The following is a 22,625-nucleotide window of genomic DNA, read 5'->3' as shown; positions in this document are numbered from 1 at the left end:
ACATCTTCAGAAAATAGAAAAAAAGCACAAGGCTCTGATACCATGAAGGTTTTTTTAAGAAGAAAAATATTCAGTCTTCTTATCTTTCAAGATAGACGATTACAAGATAAATAGTAGAGGAAGGCCACCAAATCAAGAAGTCCACAAAATCAGCAAAACTCTAGGCTAGAAAACAGGAAACAGAAACTACTAAAATCTGAAATAGTAGTTTTCGATTTTATTTTCAAAAATTGAATTTCCTAATTTATTTCCTAGAAATCCGACAGAAGTTAATTAATTAAAACTTAACTGCATGAAGGTTAGCTAATCATGTTCTCAAAAAGGGAAATATCAAACTACAAAAGAATATTATTGTTCAATGGATGCTTGAGCGTGGAATGTGGTTGGGAATTAGTCGCAGCACCAAAGCCCCCCTCCCAAGCTTCTTTTTTCCTTTGGTTTCGCTGGGGTGTCCTAGCTCCCTGCCCATTTGAGTTAAAGACTGGTTACCACAGATGCACGTAATTACTTGCGTACCAGACGGTTTTGTTTTGAATATTTGTTTTAATACAACAATCACACCAAATTAGAAGTAAAAAAATGCAATTTGTTAAAATGATAAAGTCGCTAGAGAGTTTTCATATTTATTTCATTTAAAATGGAAATTTTATATGTGCCTTCAGAAAAGGTTTTTCAAATTTCAGATTCATCTGTAGTTCCTATTTTGTTTCAGATTCACATTATTTGGATTTTATTTTTCAGAAGAATATAGAGAAAATAAACAAGATATTAGTGTAACATAATGTTCAAATTTGAAACTGATTGCCAACCTAAAAGATTTGGTAACTTTTTATTTTTTAGTTTCATCAGTTTGGCAAACTGATTTTCTTTTTCCATTATGATCTTACGAATTCTTAATTCAATTTTTAGTGATGATTGGAAAGTTTTTAATCATATCTAAATAAATGAAGAAATCTGTCTGCTTTTTGTATATGACATAAAAAAAATTGTTTTTAGAGTTATTGATTAGCTAAGAAATTTGATTTAATCCCTTTTTGACTAAAAAAAAAAGTAAAATCTGACCTTCAAGTACTTTTTTTTTTGGGAAATATTAAATGACTATAGTTTTAGTAGTGTGCCGTGCAAGATTCACCATGATTCCTTGGAATGACCAGTGACAATGTGAGCCATTATGTTTGTGTTGCCTGTGCAATATGAACAACTCTGCCCCTGTTTATTGATCGAACCATTGCAGGAAGTAAAGCAAGGCAGATTGGGAAATATTAGAGCACCTTAATATGAAATATGATGCAGCAGGTTTTTTTCTTTGTCTTTAATAGAAGGCAATCACAGATTATAAATAAAACAAAAAGGTCTAGGAACCATTATGAAGCAAAAAACTAAATAAATCCCATCAAAATCCTTTTATTAGAAAGGGTCAATAAACGATAAGAAAAGCTCTCTCAGCCGCCATTACCAACTTACCACCACTTCAGAAATTTTGCAATTTCTTTCCTTCTAAAGATACCAGGAAAGATTTTGAGACCTCTACATTCAATCCAGCAGTACCTCATCACTTTGTCTTTGAGTTCATTGAAGTCATGGATAAAGGACTAAACAGAAGGTGGGAACTGCTTAAACGGAGAGAAGTGACATTAATTGAATCATCCCAAGGTCGCATTATGATAATGTTGATGGGTCAACTTCCACTTCGAATAATCGCTGTTGTTCTGTAGTTGCTTCTCAAAGCCGCAATAGTGAGATATTAGGAATTGCTAGAATGAAAATCAGATGGCACTTAGTTATGCTAGTGTTTGAGGTGCACTTGTTTCACTCACAATGAATTATAATTTATTTCATTTCACTCATTTAACATTGATAGTTTGTAACTTGTGTCATTATACTTAATTACCATTTTGTGTCTTATCTTGTATAGTGTGATCAAGTAAAACTGAAGATTGAACGAAAAGTTGGTGGGTTCTATCTAATGTATTGATGTGATTAGTATTTGGAATAATGGATATTTTGGCCGATTTAACTTTCTATTACATGAGGCGGTTTTGTTGACAAGTGCTCCAAACTAGAAGTTTAGTCATCCAATCATTATTATCTTGACCTACAATGTTTTTGTGATAAGGTCCGTTTAGCTCTTGGTTGTTCACTTGGTTCACTTAAAATAAACCACCCCCGCTAGAATACCGACTCAACTGGAATGCTCAAGTAGCTGTGACTTCAGGAGCCTTTGGATATTGTTTGAACTACTGAAGGCCTAATGTGGGCATTGCATGTGTTGACAACTCAACTACACCACCTTGAGAGTAGTAGCAGTTATTGGATGAAAGTTCATGGCTCAAGTAGTGGCAGTTCTTGGATAAAAAGTTTTGTGTCAATTATTTCTCTGTTATTTTTATAATTTTCTTTTTCTTTTTTCAAAAAATCAAATTTATTGGGAAGTATTGATGTGACCATTGTCTACAGTAAATTTCACATATGCTTTTTCTAATATCAGGCACAATTTTTGCATATGGCGTGACAAGCAGCGGGAAGACTCACACTATGCACGTAAGCAATATTGTTTTTATGTATATAATGGTTCATTGACGTCTTCATATTAATGTACATTCAATGAGGCAACTCAAACCGCAATTAAGAACATGACTCGTGAATCCATGTTACACAAAATTTCCCAATAATTGTGGCTGGCTTTCATCAACTCTTTGAAGTTTTATCTCCGAGTTGGCTTTTGACATTGGAAGTTGCAGGTTTGAACTGTGCAAATAAGCGAAAAATCCATGAAAAAATGTGTTGATATCTCTGATGGCCTTTGACGTGTGACTAACTAACTGTATCAGTATCAATAGGCGATTTCAAGATTGAAAAGAATCTGTATATTGCCGTACAAAGAATGGTTTACAATGCTTTAGTTAAATAAGAAATACAACGAGCTAAAAAAGGAAACTACAGGCTGTGACTACAGGCTATATACTAACAGAATTTCCTAATTCTTAGTCATTGACTATCTATATTTACACGCCTATCATATCCCCTAAAATCTGGTCTTATTGAAACCGAATATCTCTTTTTCAACACTCCCCCTCAAGCTGGCTTGTAGATGTCTTCCATAGCTAGCTTGCTTCTTAAAACTTCAAACTGTCTCTTGTGTAGTCCTTTGGTAAGGATGTTTGCAGTTTGTTCAGTAGTAGAGACATATGGAATGCAAATCATACCATAGACATAAGGTGTAGTCCTTTATTAGTGTTTGTCAACTTCCACATGTTTGGTTCAGTTGTGGAGGACTGGATTATGAGCAATTGAAATGGCAGCCTTGTTATCACAGTAGACTCTTATTGGAGGAGAAACAGTGACCTTCAAATCTTTAAGGAGTCTTTTTAACCACATAGCTTCGCAAATCCCATCGACGAGTGCTCTGAACTCGACTTCTGCACTACTTCTCGCTACTACATTTTGTTTCTTGCTTCGCCACGTGACTAAGTTTCCTCCAACGAAGGTGCAATATCCTGAGGTAAATCGTCTATCAACTGTACTGCCTGCCCAATCAGCATCTGTGTACACCTCCACTTGCAAATGACCTTGTTTCTTGAACATAAGTCCTTTACCTGGTGAGCCCTTTAAGTACCTCAAAATCCTGTACACTGCTTCAAAGTGTTCCTGTCCAGGAGAGTGCATGAGCTCATGAGCTGACTCATCATACTGACTGCAAATGCTATATTTGGGCGTGTGTGAGATAAGTAAATTAGTCTTCCCACCAATCTCTGATATCTTTCACGATCAACCATATTCTCGGGTTTGGCAGCTTCTAACTTCAGGTTGACTTCAATTGGAGTGTCAGCAGCTTTACACCCGAGTAGTCCTGTCTCATTAAGCAAATCAAGTACATATTTTCGTTGATTCACGAAAATTCTCTCTCTTGACCTGCCAAATTCCATTCCAAGGAAGTATTTTAATGCTCCCAGATCTTTGACTTCAAAATCTTTAGCAAGTTTCTTCTTCAGTCTAGTCAACTCTTCAATGTTATCACCTATCAAAATTATATCATCCACATACACAATTAAAACGGCAATTTTCCCTTCCTCACTGTGTTTGTAGAACATGGTATGGTCTGCCTGACTCCGATGATACCTATGACTCTTCATAGCCTTTCCAAAGCGTTCAAACCACGCTCTTGGAGACTGTTTCAAACCGTACAGGGATTTTTTGAGTTTACAGACTTTGCTTTGACCGTGTTTTCCTTCGAACCCAGGTGGCAAGCTTATAAACACTTCTTCCAAGTCTCCATTTAAAAAGGCATTTTTTTATGTCCAACTAATGTAATGGCCAGTTAGAATTGACTGCCAATGACAATAAGACTCGGATAGAATTTATTTTTGCTACAGGAGCAAACGTCTCTAAGTAATCAATGCCATACGTTTGCGTAAAACCTTTCGCCACAAGTCTTGCCTTGTACCTTTCGACACTACCATCAGCTTTACACTTAATAGTGAAAACCCATTTACACCCAGCAGTTTTCTTTCCTTTGGGCAAGTCAACTATCTCCCACGTTCCACTCCTTTTAAGAGCATTCGTCTCCTCTAACATTGCTGATTTTTAATTCGGATCATCTAGTGCTTCCTGAATGTTTCTTGGAACAAACAAGTGAGAAATATTTGAAGTAAAGGCCCTATGTATATGGGAAAGTTTATCATAAGACAAGTATTTGGCAATGGGATGCTGGGTACAGGTTCGGGTTCTTTTTCTAATAGTTGTTGGTATATCAAGGTCTACAGGAACTTGGCTAGGTGACTCTGTACAATCAGAAATAGTAGGGACAACTGCAGACAAGTTAGGATTTAGAGTACCTTGAGTGTTCAGGGAGTCATTGCTCGGGACCTCTAATTGGCTTTGCTCAAGTACAAGAGTAGGCTCTCTACTCTTCTTATGAGTCTTTTTCCTGTTATAAACCAAAAGCTCAGGATTCGGTTTTTTTGGAACCATTGGTAGGATTTCTCCCCCTGTTGGAGATATAGTAAGGCTCGGCAGATTAGGACTAGGAGGCCCCGGGTTTCCTAATTCTAGAACATCATTTCCCTGTTTAAAAAGATCAGTGTTCGGAGTAATAAGTGTGAGACAATAGTTTTAGGTAAGGAAATATTAGTAGAAATCTCCCAAAAGTTTTCTTCACTCTCTGTCCCCCTGAAGAAAAGTTTTCTGAAAATAAGGATGATTTTCTAGAAAAAAGACATCCATACTGATAAACATTTTTTTTGTTTTCGGATTGAAGCATCTGTACCCCTTTTTATTCGGGGCATACCCAACAAATACACATTTTTCAGCCCGAGGATCCAATTTAGACCGAAGTCTACTAGGTCAATGGACAAAGACAGTGCACCCAAATACTTTCAAAGGCAGGTTGGAATAAATCCGAGTTTAAGGAAAAGATTTTTTAAGGCTTTCAAGGGGTGTAAAACAGTTCAGAACACGAGTAAGCATCCCGTTAATCAAATATGATGCTGTTAACTAGGAACATTCATTGAAAACATGATGGCACGAGAAACTTCAAGTAAATGTTTATTCTTTCTTTCAGCAATTCCGTTTTGTTGAGGCGTGTCAACACAAGTGGATTGGTGAAAAATTCATTTTTCTGTTAAAAAACTTCCTAAAACTTCATTAAAGTATTCGGTGTCGTTATCAGTATGAAGAATGCCAATTTTTGTTTGAAATTGATTTTCGATCAACATATAAAAATCCTTGAATAATTTTCAACCTCAGATTTTTCATTCATTAAATACACCCAACACAAACGTGTATGATCATCAATAAAAGTCAAACCATTTTTTTCCAGAAAGAGTTGTGATCCTAGAAGGGCCCCAAACATCACTATGGATTAAATAAAATGGTTTTGATGTTTGGTAAGGTTTGGGAGAATACGTAGTACGATGACTTTTTGATAAAAAAAAAAACAATTCTCACAATAAAAAGATGAACAATCCAATCCTTTAAACAAAGTAAGAAATAATTTTTTAAGATAAGGGAAACTAGGATGCCCTAGTCTAAAATGCCATAGCATTATTTGTTCTCTAACAGGGATAGAACGAAAACTATTCAGACCTTGAGCCTTTTTATTATTTGAAATATCATCTTCAAAATAATAGAGACCATCTATCATCTTAGCACTACCAATCGTCTTCCCCAAGCTCTGGTCCTGAAATTCACAATAGGATTCAAAAAAGATAACACGGCAATTAGAGTCTTTGGACAATTTACTAACTGGTAAAAGGTTACAAGCAAGCTTAGGGACATAAAGGACAGACTTGAGATCAATAATTTTTGAAAGTTTGACCAAACCTTTGCCTACAATAGGAGAATAAGAACCATCGGCTATTCTGATTTTTTCAGAGCTAGAACAGGGTGAATAAGTTTGAAATAAATGAGAAAAACTTGTCATATGGTCAGAAGCCCCTGAATCAAAGATCCATGGGGTAACAATGGAATTTGAACTACAAGATAAGGCCTTCGGGTTGTTACCTTTTTGAGCAAGAGAAGCATTGGGAGTACCAGATGAGGAATTGAATTTCAGCAATTTTAGAAGATGATCCATTTGTTCTTTGCTGAAGGGAAGCGCCTCGGCTTCATAAGTTGATGGGGCTCGGTTGAATCTGCCTTCCTGGTTGAATCTCCCTTCCTGCTTACTCTTCCAATTCGCTGGTTTACCATGAATTTTCCAGCAGGTTTCACGGGTATGGCGAGGCTTGTTGCAGTGGTTACACCAAAGGCGGGGCTTTTCATCATGTTTCTTGCTAATATTCGCTTCAGATGCGACCAGGGCAGAGGTCTCAACAGCATCATTTGATAACTTTTTTCCAAGCATGACCAGCCTGCGACTTTCCTCAATTCGAACCTCGGAGAAGACTTCACCGATTAAAGGCAGGGGCTGTCGTCCAATTATTCTGCCTCTCACTTCATCAAACTCAACATTGAGTCCAATGAGAAACTTGAAGATGCGGTTGTCTTCCACCTTTTTGTACTGGTTGCAATCTTCAGACGATTTCCACTCATAATCGCTGAACAAATCAAGGTCCTACCACAAACGTTTTAGAGAGTTGAAATATTTTGTAACACTGTTATCTCCTTGACGGATCTCTCCAAGTTTCAGCGTTAGTTAATAAAGTTTGAGACTGATTTCCCAGGTCTGAATACATCTAGTTGACATTGTCCCAGAGTTCTTTTGCTGTGTGGTAACACATATAATTAGAACTAATGTCCTCCTCCATAGAATTCACCAACCAGGTCATCACCATCGAATTCTTTGCATCCCAGGTCGAGTCGGATGGATCTTCAGGTTTCGGTTCCTTCTTTTCTCCCGTCAGGTAGCTGATTTTGCCTCTGCCTCGGATGTACATCCGCATGGACTGGACCAGCAAAGGAAGTTTTCACCGTTCAGCCAAATTATGGTAATCTGGACCGAGTGTGTCTCAGAGTTTTGGACTTGGGACTCAGAGGTCTTGGTCTTGGTCATCAGACATAGTGATTAGGATTGTTTGGAAGAGAAAAAAAAAAAAAAGACGGCTAGGGGGTCTTTTTTTTTTCCAGAAGAATCGGTAAGAGGCTCTGATACCAAATAGGCGATTTCAAGATTGAAAAGAATCTGTATATTGCCGTACAAAGAATGGTTTACAATGCTTTAGTTAAATAGGAAATACAAGGAGCTAAAAAAGGAAACTACAGGCTGTATACTAACAGAATTTCCTAATTCTTAGTCATTGACTATCTATATTTACACGCCTATCATATCCCCTAAAATTTGGTCTTATTGAAACCGAATATCTCTTTTTCAACAGTATCCAAAGTTCCCTTTTTGCCAATCTTTAACGTTTAATGAAATCTCTAATGTGATTGAGGTTGAACTAGATTTTCTGAATCAGTGTTCATGTGGTAAAATGGCAGATTTTAATTAATAGACTTTGATATCATATTTGTTCAGTATATATCACAATCACACTAGAAAATCTGAATTGATTTCACTTAAGCAATATATCACAAGTACCTCGAAACCTTGGTTTTAACAAAGGAAATGTCAGTCTTAACTGTAAAATATGTCAGCATCTTAAATAACCACTGGAATCATTTTTGTTTTTTCTTCTTAAAAAAATTGTATACCCAGAAATCAGGGCTGGCTGATTAGCATATAAAGAGAAACAAATGGAAGGCATATCCGATGCATAGGACGTGAAGGATCAGAAATTCAATTTTAAAATAAATTAAATAACTGATAATGAGAATTGATCATGGGAATCCCATAGCAACAAAGACTGGTTTGTCTTTAGTAATGAAAACTGAAGACAATGTCATAGCCATCATAAATTCTTTTTCTACCATGCACCCGCCACCCGCAGCAAGTTTGTGCAAAGCAAATATTGATATCTACACTACAAAGAGAAATAAAGGGATAGACCTTGCAAAAGGAAATGAAAGGATTAGAAATTTAATGAATAATGAAACTGACTGTTGCTTGTATTGTAAGGTCAAAATGAAAAAAAAAAAAAAAGAAACTGGCTCATTCCAATTCCTGCTAGACCTTTGCCTAAACGGGGAAAGATGGACTTTTATTGGCTATGGTATATAACTTTTTCTCTTTTTTAAAAGAACAGCAAATTCAGATGATTGTCCAATCAATTGACATGCATAGTTTTATTTCCCTATAGAAGAGTTAGCTCCGCCGCGTAAGATAATGCTTGCCCAAGAGGGAAAATCCGCTTTTTGATCATAGGAGCAAACAGCCACAAGAAGACATCTCAAAAAACGCATCAGAGCTTTGCCTTAAAGGATTTTTGTCAATTCACTGGGTAATGAATTTGAATTTTACGAAGCCTACGAATTCCTAACTGCCAACAAATCGTAGATCATATCTTTTGTAGCCAGTGAGTTTATGGACTTCAGGTGGAAAATTGATTAGTCGTGGGGCTCAGAATGCCAAATGATGCGAAAAGTTTCATTCTTTGCCGTCATTTTCTTATAGCATTTGGCACGGGGCAGCAGAAAATATTAGCTTTTTGTTAAGGTTATCTTCTGCCTTACCTTACTGATGGCCACAGTTTTTAAACTGTCAATGTAGACCTTTTTTCCAGGTGCTAAATTTGTATTCCAAAATTTTACGAGGTGTGATATTTTAGGTTTAGCTTGAACAAATCAATACTTCAACATCTATATAAGCTTTTATTTCCCTATGGGCAACATAATGACAAATACTAAACCATGATGAGTTGTATGTTTTATAGTGACAAGTGACAAATCAAGCTGTTTGTTTGGGTACTAAAATGTTTTTGTTATGCTTATGCTGGTTATACACATGACAGGGTGATCAGAGGTCCCCCGGTATTATACCACTGGCTGTAAAGGATGCTTTCAGTATTATTCAAGAGGTACTTTATATGACATAGCCTACAGTCTAACCTCTGTTAAAGATTATGCTTGTTAAACTGCTTGTTCAAATGTTTATCTACACGCCAGACTCCAAACCGGGAATTCCTCCTCCGTGTCTCATATTTGGAAATCTATAATGAGGTGAGCTTCTGGCAATTCTCTTCAGCTATCTAATTGATGATGCTTCCACTTTTGTGCTTCAGATTTATAGTAACGTGTTAATGTTCTTGTTTCATACATGGTAATGTTCTAGTCCTAACTTTCAAGTTTTTGAGCAGCTACTATTTACTAATTTTTTTTAAGTGTATTATGATTGATAGATCGTTATTTGTGAAATGCATTTTGATAATGTGGGCTGTAAACTTTTGATGCTATACACAAGTTGTTTGTTACATTCATAGCGAATGCTTCGTATGGTAGGAATGAAGGATGAGGGAAGGAGAGAAGAGAGGAGGGATGGAACAAGACGTCCTTACCCTTATTTTAAAAGACATCCTTACCCTTATTTTAATGTTTTAAGTATGTGTGAGGCTATATTAGTAAAATAATAATAGCATCTATTTACTTCCCTTACATCCAACCAAACAAAAGGAGAAATAAACACCATCCCTTCCCTAGGGATGCCTCATCCATCCCTCCCCCTTTTCCTTCCATCCAATTTTCCATCCCTCCTACTTAACGAAGCATAAGTCAGCATCTTTGCTTTCTGTGGCTATTGCTACCTAGCTTTAATACCAGTCTTTATTAGTCGTTTCTGGTAGCTGGAAGTAGTTTGCAGTTTATGCACATGAAATTCAGTCTTCCAGGCATCTGGAAGTATTTTGCATTTTAGTTTTCCGTTGATAAAGTAGCCCCTGTCAGTGAGATTACTATTGTTTAAGGTTGCTTTCCATTTTCAGGTTGTTAATGACTTGTTGAATCCAGCAGGACAGAATTTAAGAATCAGAGAGGACGCTCAGGTACTTGCCTATTGCTTTTCTTATCCTTTGCCTTCAATACATTATCCATGAATTTGGATTACATTCATCACGAGTTTAGGCATCCAACTTGTACATTGTTTTCTCTAACATTTGAAATGTTTTTCTATTGTACATTGAATTAATTTAAATTAGATTGCAACTGAATGGTGAAGTCATCGTATTTAACTTAAATCTAATACGATTCAACCAATCAAATTGCTTGTTCCTTTTCTTGATTATTACGTGCTGTTAATTTAAAAGAAACCTAATACTCTAATGCTACGTTTGGTGTGCAGGAATGGAATGGAATGGAATGTCCATTCCAACCATTCGTTTGCTTGGTGTGCAGAAATGGAATGAAAATCCATTCCAGGGAATGAAAATCCATTCCATTACTAAACCTATGGAATGGCCATTCCATTCCATAGTAAGATTAAATATTTTTGTAATATTCCCAATAAGCCCTTCATCACATTCCAATAAGGCAAAAATATTTTGCATAGACCAAAAATCTTTCACATTCCATTTTTCACTTTTCCCGAGCTTCTTTATTAGACGTGGTAAATGTTTTTCACCTTCCCTCTCTTCTGAATATACCCAGAACTACCATTGACAAAAAGTTACAGGACCTTCAACCATATTATGTATATATATATTTATATATTATTGAGATTGAATATATATATATATATATATATATATATATATATATTTTAGCCTTTACATCAGCTTCTTAGGTTAAGTATTCAACCCGTTTTTGAATAAAATTGTACTGACAAAATACTAATTAGATTGATTTTATTAAAAAATAATGAAAAGGGTATTTTTGAGAAAAATCATTCCATTACATATTTAATGATAGTCAACCAAACAATAAAATGGTAATAATCATTCCATTCCATAACGATTCACCGTGTCACACCAAACATTAGAATGGTAATATTCATTCCATTCCATTCTCATTCTCATTCCATTCCAAGTTGCATTCCATTCCATTCCTGCACACCAAACGTAGCATAATAGTAAATAAAAGTCGTCTGTCAAGACCTTCCAATACCAAGTCTACAAAGCAAGTGGATGAACTTGTTGGAGACTACAATAGAAAATTTGTTCATTGGGCATAAATGTATAGACACAAGCTTCCGTGTCTCTCTTATGAGGTTGTAATAGAGAATTTGTTCATTGCTGATCTGGAGATACAATGAATGTATTTGCTCCTAGGTGCTGTTCAGAAAATTTTGAAGCAAGCTCCAATAACAACATGAATAATCACGGACAAGTTCTAAGGTTCTCAAAAGTCTCTTGCTTACTAAAGGTTTAAAGGAAAATAAAATCTCTTACAAATACATACTTTAAATCCCTCAATAATGTTTGTGTGTGTTTTAACAACCCTAAGATCTTACTGTAAATCCCTCAATAATGTGTGTGTGTTTTAAAGACACTAAGATCTTTTATGTTGGGGTTGGAATTCTTTTTTCAAGACTAGAATGAATTTGGAAATATTTTGATGTGTTTTGGATGAATTAGAAACAATTTTGGATTCTACGTTTGTTTCTTTCTCCAAGAGAAGTGAGCATTGGTGCTTGGCCTTTGATCATTGATACATTTTGGACAATTAAGTATCAGTCTTGAAGTTTGGCCATTGGTGTTCAACTTTCTGCTTGATAATATTGTATGTAGGCTTATGCTGCAGTCCATATGAAAATTAAGTGAACTATATATCATTGAATAGTTTATCAAGTCTATCTTCTGGGGATACAAGGATCATCGCAAGATTCTTTTAGTATTTTACTTTTAAAAATTATACTTTCTCACCTTTTGAATTCCACGACTTAGTTCTTGGATTTTTAATCTCCTTTATCTATTTCGATTCCCCTTTAATAAATAAGCTCAAAACTACAAACATATGTTGCAATGTTGTCTCCTGGAATAAGCGACTAATTCCTTGACTATATTTACAAGTTTTACAGTTAATAATCCTTCTATCCCATTCTAATAATGGCTACAACATTTTCTTCTAAATATTTATGAAGACTTTTCCCTGCTCCATTTCTCTATATGTCTTTTTCCAGTGTTCATATCCTGTATTTTCAATTTCCCTAACTTTCTATCGTATCCTCTTAGTCTTTGCCTCTTTGGTAGGCATGTTATATTAATTCTCCTAATCATTGTGTTTAACAGCTCCATGCCTTTACTTGTTAGTGTGCTTATTTTTCCATGTCCCTTAATCTAAGCCTACCTTGACTTCTTTATCCGTGCTCGTTTAGAGTAGCATGTGAATATCACCCATTTTTCACTGCATATGGGCAGAATTTGATATTCCTTCGCTCTTTGTTCAAAGCATTTTGACGTTATACAATGTGGCGCATAAGGGAATGCCTTAAATTTTGTTAAATGTTTCCATGATTCATGTTCATAGGGGTCTACCAAATACTATCTGCCGAAATGTCAGGTTTTTAACGTATGTACGTAACCAATTCTTTTTTTCCCTGGATTTTAAACTGACCATGTAAGGATAGGATACCAGGCACAATGTGGGATAAGTTATACCAATAGAAACTAAACAACCAAATGTAACTAAGAACGTTAAGAGAGGTACCTTGTAGAATGTGATAGAATCTTCATTGAGGAACTCTAGTCATTCTTTATAGCTATCCATATTGTGTAACTTAGTTTACTATATGTTATTTATTGCATGGATATTGGTTGCAGGGAACCTTTGTTGAGGGAATAAAGGAGGAAGTTGTTTTATCCCCTGCTCATGCCCTTTCCCTTATTGCAGCCGGAGAAGGTAAAATTTGCTGTCATTTTTCATATGTGCTGCAGTTTTGTGGCATGCTACCTCTCCTCCAACAGCATGTTGCACCATCATTTTCCTTCTTCTCTTTTCTAGATCCTTCATAGCTTCAACTAATGCAGACCCATTTTACTTTATGCAGTAACTGGTCTTTGTTGCACATCCATTTTTAATTCTACTTGTTTCATGTCATGCATCCATCTCTTCTAAACGAAGAACTTTTGGCCAATACAAGTATCAAATTTGTGATAAATAAAAAAATAAAAAATTGCTCTTTTTTCTTTTCCTTGAGGGAAAAGATTTGGTCAAATTTGAACCTGCATGAATCGTGGATTATTTAATCATAAATGTGAAGAACTTTTAGTCACTTTTTGAACTTTTGTATTTGTGAATGCTTATCTCATAGAAACTGATTCTATAAATTCATTTTACAGACTTTCAAAACCCAAAAGTAATGCTTTATTCTTTTGTTAGGGTCGTTGGATAGATTATCCTTAAAATATCTTGTATGCTGATTATATGGGAGTAAATCTGCTTAATGTCTCTTTTTGTCACTGTTACTTGATTTATCTCTGAACTCTGAGAAAATATTACTTGCTGACAACAGAGCACAGGCACGTTGGTTCCACTAATTTCAATTTACTCAGCAGCAGAAGTCACACGATATTCACACTGGTACTTTAATTGATTTCATATTTCAGTTGCTGTTCTTATGGCTACTTTATAATTTTGTTTATTGTGTCCAGAATAGATGGCTTTTTCCATGTTGACATACAGATGCATATGACTTCATGACTGATAACACATCAACATGTATTGACACACACACTAATGTAGGATAGCATATTTAATTGATACTAAAGCTATATGTAATGTTGTCTGAATTTATTCGTATATGGATGTAAACCTTACTCATTCTGGGAGAAATAGCCAATGATTAGTTCAGCTGAATCTTCTTGCATATTGAATGGAAGGCCTTTCCTCCATACTACTGTGTTAGGGTAGTATTCTGCCGAGATTTCCGCTGGATTTGTTGTTTTCGTGGACGCAGGACGAGATGTCCATTTTATATGGCCTCTCCACAGGTCAATGGAATTATACTGCTCAAATGGGTAACTGTATGATCCATTTCTGCTCGGGGAATAAAAATTGTTGGTCTTGCATTTCTGGAATGAACCAACAATGATCACTAGCTTAAAAACTTGAGATTCTCAATTCGTCTCTTTCTCACTGCAACCTTAACAAGATTCAGATGTGCTAGTTCTTTTAATACCAATAATTTCCAGCCTCAATGAACTGTTCCGTTCATCCAATTAAAATGGTTTAGGCTTCGTTTGGTAAGAGTGAAGAGAGGAGGGATGGAGCTAGGCTCCACCATAGAGTTGAAGGGAAGGAAAGGATGGAGGGACGAGCCATCCCTCCTGGCCCACCATTTTGCTTCCAACCAAGAAAAGGGAGGAAGAGGAGAGAGAAAAATAAAGGGTTAGATAAATTTGAAAAAATATCCTTACCCTCATTTTATGGTTTTAATTTATATATTAGGGCAGATTATATTAATAAAACAATAATAGCTATACAAGGAAAAGAATAAAAAATATTCCTACAAATCTATTCCTAATTTGAAGGCTAAAGCAATCAATCTATCCTATTTTACTGCAATCAATTTGCCCTACAATCTTGTTCTAATTTACAATAGTCAGAAATCAATCAAATCCAAGGGAAATAATATATATCTTCCAACACTCCCCCTCAAGCTGGAGCATAGATGTCTCGAATGCCCAGCTTGTCAAGTGCCAAATTGAAAGTTGTACTTGACACTCCCTTTGTCAAAAAATCTGCAAGCTGATGTTCCGTCTTCACAAATGGAGTGCAAATTAATCCACCTATCAACTTCTCCTTGATAGAGTGTCTATCCACTTCAACATGTTTGGTACGATTATGCTAAACTGGATTGTGAGCAATGCTAATAGCAGCTTTGTTATCACAGGAAAGATTTATTGGATCCCTAGAATTAAAGCCCAGTTCCTTTAACAAAGCCTTCAGCCACAACATCTCGCATATACCATGAGCCATGGCTCTAAATTCTGTTTCAGCACTGGATCTGGCTCCAACAGATTGTTTCTTACTACGCCATGTGACTAGATTCCCTCCCACAAAGGTGCAGTATCCTGAAGCTGATCTTCTATCTATTACACATCCTGCCCGATCAGCATCCACTTCAAGATGACCATGGTTGGAGACTAGCAGACCTTTCCCAGGAGCTGATTTTAATACCTGAGAATCCTGTGTACAACCAACATGTGTGTTTTGTAAGGAGCATGCATGAACTGACTTATTACACTCACTGCATAGGCTATGTCAAGGTGAGTATGTGCCAAATATATTAGCTTTCCAACCAACCTTTGGTATCTCACTCTGTCCATAGGTGTATCATTTGTGCATTCACCTAACCTGTGATTTTGTTCAATTGGAAGTATCAACAGGTTTGCAAGCCAACATTCCAGTCTCAACCAATAAGTCTAAGACATATTTTCGTTGGGAAACAAAGATCCCCTTCTTTAACCTAGTAACTTCAATACCCAAAAAATATCGTTAAGACCCAAGGTCTTTGATCTCAAATTCTTTTGCTAGATATGCTTTCAGCTTACCCATCTCCTCACCATCACTACCAGTCATCACAATATCATCCACGTACACGATTAAGGCAGTAATCTTACTACCAAGTGAATGTTTGAGAAAGGGAGTGTGATCCGACTGGCTCTGGTGGTATCCATATTTTTTCATGGCCAAAGTAAACTTGCCAAACCAAGCTCTAGGTGACTGCTTGAGTCCATACAAGGATTTCCTCAATCTGCATGCCTTACCTCTTTTAGAGGAATTAACAAAGCCTGGAGGAAAGTCCATGTATACTTCTTTCTCTAGATCGTTCTTCACGTCAAACTGCTGAAGTGGGCACTCTAAATTTGCAGCAAAGGATAAGAGGACCGTTATTTTATTTATCTTCGCCACCGGTGCAAATGTTTCCTGATAATCTATCCCATAGGTTTGACTATATCCTTTAGCTACCAATCTTGCTTTGAACCTCTCCACTGAACCATCTACCTTATGCTTCACTGTGAATACCCATTTGCAACCAAGTGTCTTCTTTCCCTTTGGTAGCTCAACAAGTTCCCATGTAGAATTTTTCTGTAAAGATTCCATTTTTTCAATCATGGCAGCTTTCCACTTAGGGTTGTCAAGAGCTTCCTGTAACTTATTAGGGATATACACGGATGATAACTGGTTTGCAAATATTTTATTAGATGAAGATAAACGATGTGAAGACACATATGAGAGATGGGATATTTTACAACTGAAAAACCAAAACGAGAGGGCAGCTTTCTTTCTCGAGTGGGATAACGTGCCTGATTCTCAATAACTAATTCAGTAGCATTATGTGGTTGATCAAGTTGATCAATAGGTAAATGAGTTGACTCATTAATAGAAGTATCAATAAAGAGTTTAGAGGAAGGAACTACCTTAGGATTACCAGTCACAAGAGCGCTTAATTGGTCATTGGGTCCATCAAGAGGTGGCTGAGTTGTTTGTGTCTTCTCCCTTCTTGAGTATACAAATCTGTGTGGCTCAAGGAATTTCTTTGAAGTCGGTGCAGAATTTCCAGGAGATTCCTTCGAAATCGATGCAGAAGTTTCAATAGACGATGATACACTGGTTAATGGTAGTGGCAACACCTCCCTAGACTTATCTTCATTTCCCAAATTCTCCTCCTGAAGAGAAGCATTTGAATCTCCCCCTGAATAATAAGCTTGATTTTCAACAAAAGTAACGTCCATGGAAACAATCATCTTTGCTGAAGGAGGGTGATAGCATTTGTATCCCTTTTGTGTGGCAGAATACCCCAATAAAATACACCATCGCACTTCTTTTCCTTCCAAGTTTTAATAAAAAATTTGTGTCTTTCTCAATACCATGTAGAAATTCTCTCTATAAAATATTTTGCCTCATCAAATCTGTTCCTTTTTTTTTATTTATTTTTTTGATAAGTAAAATTTATAGAAAGCACGCAAAAGGGGAGCGAAGCCCAAAGATACAAAAAGGCTAAAAAACAGCCTCAAGCCTTCAAAGAGGCTAAAAAGAAAACAATCTCCTCAATAGAACGATAATCTCTCCCTGAAACCCAACAAAAAAGAGTGGACAAAAAAGAGTGGAAATAATGGAGAACTTAAGCATAGAAATAGGTTTCTCCTTTCCATCAAAATATCTCCTATTTCTCTCAAGCCAGATGCACCACCAAATACAGAGAGGCGTAACCCTCCAAGCATCCTGAATGAGAGCCCCAACTAAGAAGCCTCTCCACGCCTCAATCAAACCTCTAGAGGAGTAAGGCATAACCCAAGGAACCCCAAACACACCTAGCATCAAATCCCAACAAGCTCTAGCCATGTTGCAATGCAACAGAAGGTGATCAACTGTCTCCTCATCACAAAAGCACATGTAACAACGATTGACCGCCACCTGATTCCTCCTCTTCAGATTATCCTGGGTTAAAATCCTACCCAAGACAGAAATCTAAGCAAAGAAGGCCACCTTAAGAGGAGCCTTGGAGTGCCAAATAGATTTCCAAGGGAAAGGACCACCACCACCATCCGTAAGACACCTAAAGAAGGACCTCACCTCGAACCAACCCTGGGCATTAGGATTCCAAAGCCAACAATCAGATTCCCCATGAGAGATCACCTGTCGATACAGCAACTCCAGAAAACGAGTGACCTCCTCAATCTCCCAATCCTGAAAGTGCCTCTGAAACTGAACATCCCGAGACAATCTTCCGTTATCAAGATGATAACAGTCAACTACCATGGCCTGCCTACAGAAGCAATCCTGAACAGTTGAGGGAAAGAAAGAGCCAGGGGAATATCCCCACACCAAGCATCCTTCCAAAATCTAATCCTCCTACCATCCCTAATCCGAAAACGAATATGTTTGCTAAAATCATCCCACCCCTTCCGAATGACAGTCCAAACCCCCACCTCCTAGGACCACGCACCTCAAGAGCGCTTCACCCACCACTACTCTCCCTAAATTTGCTCGCAATAACTCTCCTCCAAAGCCAATGCCTCTCAACCCCAAACCTCCAAAGCCATTTCCCAAGGAGAGCCTTATTGAAAGGCAACAACCTTCTAATACCTAATCCTCCACTCTGAATAGGACGGCACACTTGCTCCCATCGAACCAGATGATACTTGAACTCCTCATCCCCCCCCCCCCCCCCCCCCCCAACAAAAGAAAATTGTGCTGCAATCTTGCAATTCTCTCAGCCACAGAAGAAGGAATCTGAAAGAGAGAAGAAATAGGTGGGGAGGCAAGAAAGGGTGCTCTTAATAAGAGTGACCCGTCCCCCCTTGGAGAGGAATTTCTTCTTCCAACCTGCCAGCCTCTTCTCAAACCTATCTACAACTGGATCCCAGCTCCCCACACATCTCAATCCTAAATAAGAAATAGGGAAAGATCTAGTGCGACATCCAAGAATTTGAGCAACCCTCTCAATCTCAGGAACATCCCCAACCAGCACAAGAACACTCTTGCTGACATTCACCTTAAGCCCCGAGACAACTTGGAACCAAACCAAAACGCATCTCAAATGTCTCAATGGGGACTCATCCTCATCACAAAGAAATAAAGTATCATTTGCAAACATCAAGTGAGAGATCTCCAACTGGCTCGCAAACTTCCCTGCCCACCCGAAAACCTCTCAAAAGACCTAACTCAACAACCCTCTTCAACAATCTGCTAAGCGCCTCCATCACAAAAAGGAACAAGAAAGGAGAAAGCGGATCCCCACACATCTCAATCCTAAATAAGAAATAGGGAAAGATCTAGTGCGACATCCAAGAATTTGAGCAACCCTCTCAATCTCAGGAACATCCCCAACCAGCACAAGAACACTCTTGCTGACATTCACCTTAAGCCCCGAGACAACTTGGAACCAAACCAAAACGCATCTCAAATGTCTCAATGGGGACTCATCCTCATCACAAAGAAATAAAGTATCATTTGCAAACATCAAGTGAGAGATCTCCAACTGGCTGGCAAACTTCCCTGCCCACCCGAAAACCTCTCAAAAGACCTAACTCAACAACCCTCTTCAACAATCTGCTAAGCGCCTCCATCACAAAAAGGAACAAGAAAGGAGAAAGCGGATCCCCCTGTCTCAAACCCCGCGAGCTAGAGAAAAGCCCGTCGGATCTCCGTTCACGAGAATAGAAAAACGAACACTAGAAATGCAAAACTGAATCCATTTCCTCCATCGCCTCCCAAACCACATCCTTTCCATCAAGTAGAGAAGGAAGCTCCAACTCACATGGTCGTACGCCTTTTCAATGTCCAGCTTGCACAAAACACCCGGAACCCCACTGTTCAATCTGGAGTCAACACATTCACTAGCAATAAGAACTGAATCCAAAATCTGACGACCTCCCACAAAAGCATTCTGAGAATCGGAAATGACACCATCCAAAACCTTCCTCAGCTTGGAGGCCAAGACTTTGGCAATCAACTTATAAAAACAACTCACCAAGCTAATAGGGCGAAAATCTTTAACATCAAGCGCCCCTCCCTTTTTCGGAATGAGGACAATGATAGTGGTATTCAAACTCTTCTCAAAAGAGCCCAGAGTATGGAAAGCATGAAGAGAGCCCATCACCTTTTCACGGACCACCTCCCAACACTCCAAAAGGAATCTCATGAAAAAACCATCTGGGCCTGGAGCTTTATTCCCGTTATAGCTCTTTAAAGAAGTCAAAACTTCCTCTTCAGAAAAAGGCTCCTCCAGAGCAGAGCACTCTTCACGCGTAATAGAGTCAAAATGAAGACCTACAAGCAAGGGTCTCCAGCCAACCGGTTCTGTGAACAACATCGAAAAGAAATCAACAAACCCGAACAAATCTCCTCCTCCTTACTAAACCCTTCTCCATCCACCCGAATCCAATCAATCTATCCTATATAAAAAATATTCTTACAAATCTGTTCCTAATTTACAATAGTCAGAAATCAATCAAATCCCTAAAATTAAGGGAAATAATATCTTCCAACAAAATCTTCCTCCTGACTTGCTGATCTTGAAACCCAACCAATATTCTTTTCTAAAATGTATAATATGTTTAATATCTTTCAACTGAGGATCATGTTGCCATGAAGCCTGGAGTTTAGACTTTACCCATCAATTATTGAATCAGAGTCCCCCTTAACCTTGTTATTTTTGAACAGCAACTATGCCTCCTAAGGTCCTGTAATCAAAAGCGTAACAAAGACCAATTGGTTCAAAAAAGGCTAGAATTGTATTTCCATCAGGTCTTTAAAATTTCCTCATATTCACAGTTAACCCTGACTTTAAGAAACCATTACCATTTAAACTTAATTCTTGTAATGGCAGAGGTTTCCAAGATATAGAGATCCTTTTGCTGGCATTCAGGGGGTAATACATTTTTTCCAATGTCTCAGGCCCCGTTTGGATTGAAGGATTTCAAATGAATGGATTTAGGTTCGGTTATTTAAGAAGTTTAGTTTAAATTTAAATTGACTATTATAGATTTAAGTTTTAATAACATGGATTAATGAATTTGAGAAAATTGCTTGTGTGGATGTCAGGTAATAAGGTACAAGTACTTCGAACTTGTTTTATCTTGGCAATTTTCTTCCCATCCTTTGTATCTGACTCATGACATAGATCATAAATTACTGTAATTTTGTAGCAATTGTTATAACTCAGACTCAGTGTTAATTAGCTACAGTTGTTATTTTTCTTTGGTTTCTTTTGCACCCAACAATTCTTTTGTATACTACCTTAAGCATGCATCTTTGCCAATTTGTTGTGAGGTCAATTTGCAGTTATTTCTGTTTGAACATCATCATATATGTGAGCTTCGTAATTTATTTTTATCTTTCTTGATAACTTCCTTAAGGTTACAGGAAGTATTTTTATAAAATCTTTTTAGTATTCGTTCTGTACATTTAGCCATCTTGTTTTACATGAAGTTATATTGTTCATCCAACTCTATTCCTCAATTTTACCCCAAGGGGTTGGCTCAAGTGGATAAGTCACTTGGCCCTGGTGCCTCACGAAGAATCAGGTCTAAGGTTCAACTCCTCTTGGGTACACTTTGAGGAGGTGGGCGTTTGAGTATCAACTAGGAAAAAAAAAAACTCAATTTCCTTCTAAGTAGTACTAATTTTCTGTTTGTAAGTTGTACACTTCCAGTTTGTTTTAATCTTATTTCCTTTGTTCTTCCTCTTCCACCCTATCTACATGCTCCTAAATCTTTAGCCTATATTTTGTGAAAAGGCCACCTGTCTTATGACTTGCGATTCTTACATGTTACTCATTCCATCATACTTGTTAGGAAAAACTTATTTGACTATTTGGTGGCTATTGTCAGGGGCTTATTTGTTATTACTTATATAATTTTGGGGTTTATATGTAATTTCTGAAACTTGTTATTATAATAGAATGTGGTGGAAGGATGAAAGGATTCTTTCATTCTTTCTCTTTTTCCCCATCTCTTTCTCTTTCTCTCATATGCTTTCTTCTCTTTTTTTTTTTCTTCTTCTTCATTAACACTTGATTTGATTATATCTTAAAGTCAACATGGTATCAAAGTATGGTTTAAAAGTTGTGGGTGTGTAGTTGAAACCCTAGGGCAAGTTTATGTAAACCCTAGTGGGTGTGAAGGTTTTTGAAGAGATTCCAAGATGGGATTTGTTCGCTATTCTGGTATAATCAACTTTGTTGCTTTTTAGGGTTTGTGTGGTGAGTGTGTAGTCGCTTTTTTATGCATCTCAGAAAACGGTATTCTTTCTAGTTGAAGTTTGTGTTATTGAGGTGGTTCTCTACGTATTTTGTTGCTGCTTTTGTTTCTAAGGATTGTATACCCAGAAACTGTTTGATAAAGTGTCTGGCTCAGAGGTGACTTCAAAAGAAGTTGGGTTTTCTCCTAATCTGGACGAGACGAACTATACGGAATGGGCTCAATTTGCTCGTATGCATATCATTGGTCATAGGATGATCGACCATATCGAAGGGACTGCCATGTATCCCTCCAAGAGCGATCATGAATTCAAAGAGTGGAGTGCAAATAATGCACTAGTTATGACGTGGTTGTTGCAGTCAATGCAGCCACAGATCAGCAAAGGGTTTATGTTTGTGAAAACAGCTAAAGAGCTATGGACGGCTGTGGAAGAGACGTATTCCTCGGTTAGTAATTTCACAAAACTGTATAACTCCAACTAACAGATTTTAAGATTCAAGCAGGAAGACCAAACTCTTGCTGCATATTACCACACTATACGTGGTAAATGGGAAGAGTTAGATCACTACCAAGACTACATACATGTGTGTGCAACTGATGTTAAAGCATTTCATACTATGGTAGAAAGGAATCGAATCTATGAGTTCTTGTGTGGTCTGCATCCGAGAT

The 22,625-nt window shown here is 37.3% G+C and overlaps 1 protein-coding gene across 2 annotated transcripts in view; it reads left to right on the top strand.

The window, feature by feature from the left end:
* The window catches only part of LOC132313668 (kinesin-like protein KIN-7K, chloroplastic), a 49,552-nt gene that overhangs the window by 10,802 nt on the left and 16,125 nt on the right, over positions 1 to 22,625 (top strand). Inside the window, exons 5-10 of one of the 2 annotated variants that reach the window (XM_059812552.1) lie at positions 2,489 to 2,541; positions 9,330 to 9,395; positions 9,484 to 9,537; positions 10,296 to 10,355; positions 13,068 to 13,146; positions 13,760 to 13,827. In XM_059812552.1, the coding sequence (XP_059668535.1) occupies positions 2,489 to 2,541; positions 9,330 to 9,395; positions 9,484 to 9,537; positions 10,296 to 10,355; positions 13,068 to 13,146; positions 13,760 to 13,827 (380 nt within the window). The remainder of the gene's footprint in view (positions 1 to 2,488; positions 2,542 to 9,329; positions 9,396 to 9,483; positions 9,538 to 10,295; positions 10,356 to 13,067; positions 13,147 to 13,759; positions 13,828 to 22,625) is intronic. The other variant, XM_059812553.1, reaches the window with a different exon arrangement.

This window comes from Cornus florida, unplaced genomic scaffold, assembly GCF_030987335.1.
Source record: "Cornus florida cultivar Cherokee Brave unplaced genomic scaffold, ASM3098733v1 CherokeeBrave_3.0.0_Hap2_Chr06, whole genome shotgun sequence".
Classification (NCBI taxonomy): domain Eukaryota; kingdom Viridiplantae; phylum Streptophyta; class Magnoliopsida; order Cornales; family Cornaceae; genus Cornus; species Cornus florida.
Note: the sequence above shows the minus strand (reverse complement) of the source record. Positions and strands in the feature narration are given on the sequence as shown.